Source organism: Cannabis sativa, chromosome 4 (assembly GCF_029168945.1).
Source record: "Cannabis sativa cultivar Pink pepper isolate KNU-18-1 chromosome 4, ASM2916894v1, whole genome shotgun sequence".
NCBI lineage: Eukaryota > Viridiplantae > Streptophyta > Magnoliopsida > Rosales > Cannabaceae > Cannabis > Cannabis sativa.
In genome coordinates this window covers 70,896,726-70,902,041 of record NC_083604.1, presented here as the reverse complement: position 1 = coordinate 70,902,041, position 5,316 = coordinate 70,896,726, and the positions used below count along the sequence as shown (strand labels likewise).

General features: G+C 31.3%; 1 protein-coding gene across 2 annotated transcripts; it reads right to left on the bottom strand.

The window, feature by feature from the left end:
• Nucleotides 1-983: 983 nt before the first annotated feature.
• LOC133037362 (uncharacterized) lies at nt 984-4,710 on the bottom strand. Of its 2 annotated transcripts, none has more exons than XM_061114422.1 (9): nt 3,793-4,710; nt 3,455-3,639; nt 3,096-3,371; nt 2,932-2,990; nt 2,645-2,681; nt 2,449-2,520; nt 2,209-2,359; nt 1,937-2,113; nt 984-1,592 (listed from the first exon to the last, which is right to left on the bottom strand). In XM_061114422.1, exons 1-9 carry the CDS (start codon nt 3,988-3,990, stop codon nt 1,209-1,211), a joined length of 1,539 nt encoding a protein of 512 aa, XP_060970405.1. In that variant the 5' UTR covers nt 3,991-4,710; the 3' UTR covers nt 984-1,208. The 2 variants fall into 2 exon arrangements, with proteins under 2 accessions (XP_060970405.1, XP_060970406.1); XM_061114423.1 differs by having other exon boundaries at nt 3,455-3,623; nt 3,793-3,912.
• Between the last annotated feature and the right edge of the window lie 606 nt (nt 4,711-5,316).

Genomic DNA, 5,316 nt, shown 5'->3' with positions numbered 1-5,316 from the left:
TTGTAGAGGTTTGTGGGTTGTTGGCGCTATCATTGCCAAAAATAATATTGTTGTGGTGCTGGAAGCATTGACTAACAAGTTTGATGTTACCTCTACTGTGCAAGCCGAGAACATTCACTATTATAGAAAATGAACATTTTATCCCACTTTTTATACTTAAAAATTAAAAAGTGGGATAAAAGGTATGTTAAAAGTTTTTATCCCACATCACAATGGCCATGTTTGGTTGAGCACTAAAAAAAAGGAAACATTACATTATCAACAAAGTTAAAGATTATTTTTTTATTGACTAGCCAAACACGCCCCTAATGAGTCTTCTATCACACTTTGGAGGAAGGGTCTTATTTGGTTGGTCACAGGAAAAATTAAATTTTCACTTTTTATTGTTTTGCTGGAACCAAATGAGGTAAAGGGGAAACCCTTTATCCCTATTTAAGGATTTCCCTAATTATTTTATCCCGATAGGATTTTATTTAGGATGATATATTTTATCTCTTCCATTCATACATTCCCTCTCTTCCTCCAAACTCTCTCTTTCGCCCAACTTTACCTCTCTATCTCTATTATTCTCTCTTTTCTCATGTTGAATGTCTATCGATTTCCACGAACGATTGAACATCTCTGATCTCCCAACTCTCTGCCACGACCTTCCTCTTCCATCTTCGTGCAACACCCAGGTCGGTGGCCTCTTTTCGAAAACAGACAGGCAACCAACGTAACCTCAGGGACAGTTCATACTCAGATCTCTTTTTTTCCTTTTGGAATGCATCGATCTCTCTCCTTCTCTCTTTTCTTAGGTTGACTAAGGTTCGTGCAACGATGTTTATGGGTTCGTGGTGGACGGAGGTTCGAGGTTCATGCGACGGTGCTTCATTGTTCGTGGTCGGTTTTTTATTTTGGTTTTTTGTCTTCCGAGGAGGCAAAACCTCTTGTTTCCACTTAAGGCTTTGTCCTTTGGGTTGTTTCGTGGTCTCTTATTGAAATTTTATATTAAGCCAAAAAAAAAAGTAGAAATATTCTCATTAGCTACATTATTAATAATTTCTTTTACAATTGTGATATTCTCCACATGGCTCTACTTCTTCTGTCTTACGACAACCATAGACTATTAATTTTGACATTTTAATTCTCATTTTGATTATTCAAAAAATTATTTATAAAAAAAAATTCTAATCAAAATTAAAATCCTATATATATAATTTATTTTTCTAAAATCTGTGTATGATGGGTCGTGGTTGAGGTCGAGGGATTAGAGAGCACAAGGAGAAACATCTAGCCTTGTCTTGAATAGCTTTGATGAACCAAATTAGGACCAAAACGACCATAATTACGGAAAGCGACAACATGGAGAGCCAAAGCAACCGAACTGCCACTTGAAACGGCACACATTCGTTCAAAACGACATAACTAAACTTATCCTTTACTAATTTACATTCACTCAGGCTTTGCAGGTCTGGATATACGTTTAGTATATCTTGAGTTGATCGGCTGTAAGCTGAAGCCATATTGTAAATTTCTTCACTCACAAATTTTCCATCTCTTAGGCACCTTTCAACGTTATCGTTTTCATAACAAGTGAAGCTTGCAAGAACCTGTAAAAAAAAAACACACATATTAATTAACTAATAAAAGCAAGAAAATTTTCATTTTTTATAGGCCTTTTTGGCAAAGTTTACAATTTTTTTCAAAAGAAAAATAATAAATAATAATTTTACGGAAAAAATAAAAATATAGAAAAAATAGTTTAGGCTAACTAGAGATGTACCCTCCTCCTTAAGGTAACCAGTTACCTGTTTTTTTCTCATATTTTTTATTTTACTTTATTATTATTTATTTATTTTTTTTTTAAAAAAAGCCATATTGTATAAAAATATCATTTGTATAATTGAATATTGTTCTAATGAATATTATTAAAGAAATTTTGGGGCTAAAGTACATGTGGTATGTGACCAATTGGAATGGTATTTTGTGGGCAACTTTGTGGGATGTAACTGTAGTTAGGAGCTCCATCGAAAGGGTTACAAATAGTTACAAATCCAGATAAATAGTCATTTTCTGCTACTCCACCATCAAATCCAAGCAATTTATAGTAGTCTGGTATTTTAGAATTCAACTGAAAGTAGAAAAAAAAAAAGTAACCAACATATTAATATAAAATAAAATAAAATGGAGAAATATATAATTAATAATGTTAAGCAATTAATTAACCTGAGTTATGAAAGTGTGCACTATGTAGCCTATTTGGGCCATCATTTTATTAGAGTAAGATGAATCCATGCATGGGAGCATTGTGCTTAGACTACTCTTTTCTGGGTTTGATTCAAAATCTTTGAAAGCATAACATGTATCTTCTGCAAGGCTGTACACATAGACATACATAAATTTGTGTATAGCTAATTATAATTCTGAAAAAATTAAATGTATATAGAATAGAAGTACTACACTCACGTGTGAAGGAAGAAATCAAAGCCTGTCAAAACCCAGAGTAGTGTTGTTGATATCCAGCACAAAAATATTAAACTGATCGTCATAATGTTATGAGACAAGAGGGTTATACATTTTATATATATAATTAACATAAAATTAGAAGAAAGGGATAATTATATAAATACATTTTGTATGTATATAAAATTCTAGAACTTACAAGACAAATGCTGGGTACCAATGAAGCAGAATGAGAACTGATCAGCCAAATTAAGCAGCAATCCATTAGTCTAACCATGTTATCAGATTCAGCAGTTTGTTTTTTTAATCAACAATGGTTTGGGTGTTTAAAAAAAGAGTAATGAAATATATGTGTAAAATATACATGTACACATATATAGTAATGTATCACTTGTTTTTTAAGTGTATACTCTTTTAAATAAAAATAACATAATTTTGAATTAATTTCTATAATTTCCAATTCCACATAACATAAGTTGAACATACCTAATGCAGCGGTGATTAAGACCAAGTTGGTTGCCACAACCACAATATGTGCTACATAACTACAAATTAATAAAAGTTAAAAAAATGTGTGCAATAAAAGCATATATATATAAGATTAATTATATGTCACGCGAAGAATATGAAAATAAAAGATCTGTGCATACGAAATCTGAATAGCTCGTTCAATGGATTGGCCATTCTTGTCAACAAAATATTGGACAATTCTTGACTCACTTCCTAATCGATGAGTTGTGGTGTTCAAAGTTGAAGCCATAGTTGGATCGTAAGCCACCAAAAGATATTGCATATGTGTCATTGCTTTCATTACATGTTTTAGGCTCCTTCTAACCTCTCCTCCTACACTCAATATGGTTCCCTTTAAATTTTCCATTTTCTTCATTGAGCTTTGGTTTGCTAACAGCACCAAACTTGATGCCCCTCTTCAAAAACAAAAAAAAACAATTATATTTATATATAGATATTACGTACATTATATGATGAGAATAATTGATATGGGACTTACATGGCAAGAATGGTAAAGAAAAGGATCATACAGAAGGTTAGAAGATAGTAATTATCCAATAAGTCTTTAATTGGCCAATTGTTCATGGTCTTATGCTTCACACTCATGAAAATTCCTATTCCAATCCCACATACTAACCATACTCCTGCAATTGCATACCCATGAACTCCTGTAAATGCCGTAGACTGAAAAAAATGAGAAAAATTAAATAATAAGATAAACCAATTATTATCAATTTTTTCTGTTATTCTATCTATATATATGAAATGTCATGTGAGATATATGTATATTTGAACAAATTTTAAAAAAAAATGAAAAAGAAATAAATAGAAACGCACAGCCCAGTAATGCTTGTTTCTAACATCGTAAATTCCATTGTAGTACTTGAAACGACGCAATGGATCATGTCGTTTGATGGTTTGTTCTTGGGATGGAGACGCTAAAACTTGCCAATTTTGTGAAACCAAAGATGATGAAAACAAAAATAGAAGAAGAGAAAGTGCAACTCCATTGGTACTAGCACTAGTATTAGACATTTAATGCTTCTAATATCACTTCCCACTTTAGCTTATTATGAGTGTTATTTTTCTTTAAAAATATATATTTGAAATGGGGTTTTATTCTCTCTATGCAATCTTAATTTTACTATTGCTTTTTTTTTTTTGCTTAGAAAGAGTATTTGGGGGTATTAAAATTCTTGGTGTTAGTGTTGAAGGTAAGTATAGCTTGTGGTTATGGTTTTTGTGGGATTTGTTATTTTGTTCTCTTCAAGAATTTAAGAAAGACAAAAAAAAAATTAATGTATTAGTAAGGGAGGTAACGAATCAAGAGGCGACATTTCTGGTTGCCCATGTTCATGAAAATTGAAAATTGACCACATTTTCAAACTTTTGATCCATGTCTTTCTAGCTAAGTCTCTTTTCAATTTCAATCTCAATAAGATTTGTCCACTTTTTTTTCTTCTTTCAAAGGGGGATAAGGGGGAGACTTGGACAAGAAAAAGTGTGACAAGTAATATAACATCTCTTACTATGGATTGCCATGAAATAATCTTGTATAATGGCTACTTTGTAGGAAATAGAATAGGATCATTAATCAATTTCTTATATCTTACATATTTATATATATCGCCTTTGAATCGTGGAGAAGTATGTCCTACGGCATGAACCAATGAGAATTATTCTTATATAGGAATGATTCTATGTGTTCCCTAGCTCTTGTATGTAATCATCACTCTCTTTATAAGAATATATTTTTAAACGTTCACTTTCTTATAAATTTGGTTGTTTAATTTGATACAAGAGACAAGAGTTTATTTTGAATCCCTTGCGGAAGATTATTGATACTCATCATATTATTATAATATAGAATATGTCTTTAATTCAACTTTACTTTGCAAATAAATTACATGCTCAGCTCATATATGGATACAAGTTGATCAGTAACATGCTCTTGCTTCTGTAATATGTGTCTTTAACATAACAATATTGTTAAGTTTATGGCACTAATTGTGTCGAAAGGTATAAAGAATACTCATATAGGTCAATGAAAGATGGCTTTAGTGTCATATATTTCACTTGTAAAGAATAAAAAAAAATCAGAGTTTATCTAAATTGAGGGCTTAAGGATGTAAGTAAATATCTTCACAATTTAGTTATGTGCTCTCAAATTTATGGTTGGTTCGATATGAGAAGTTTTCTTGTGTGTTTGCAAATGTTCTTCTCCAAAATTATTTTGTTTATTTGTAATGAAATCAATTACGCATATCTTTATTTTTCTACAATATTTTTGGATTGATTTATCTAAGTTATAAGTGAAAAAAGATTTACTTAGTTTCCCTCTGGTTGCGTAACATTCAGGGA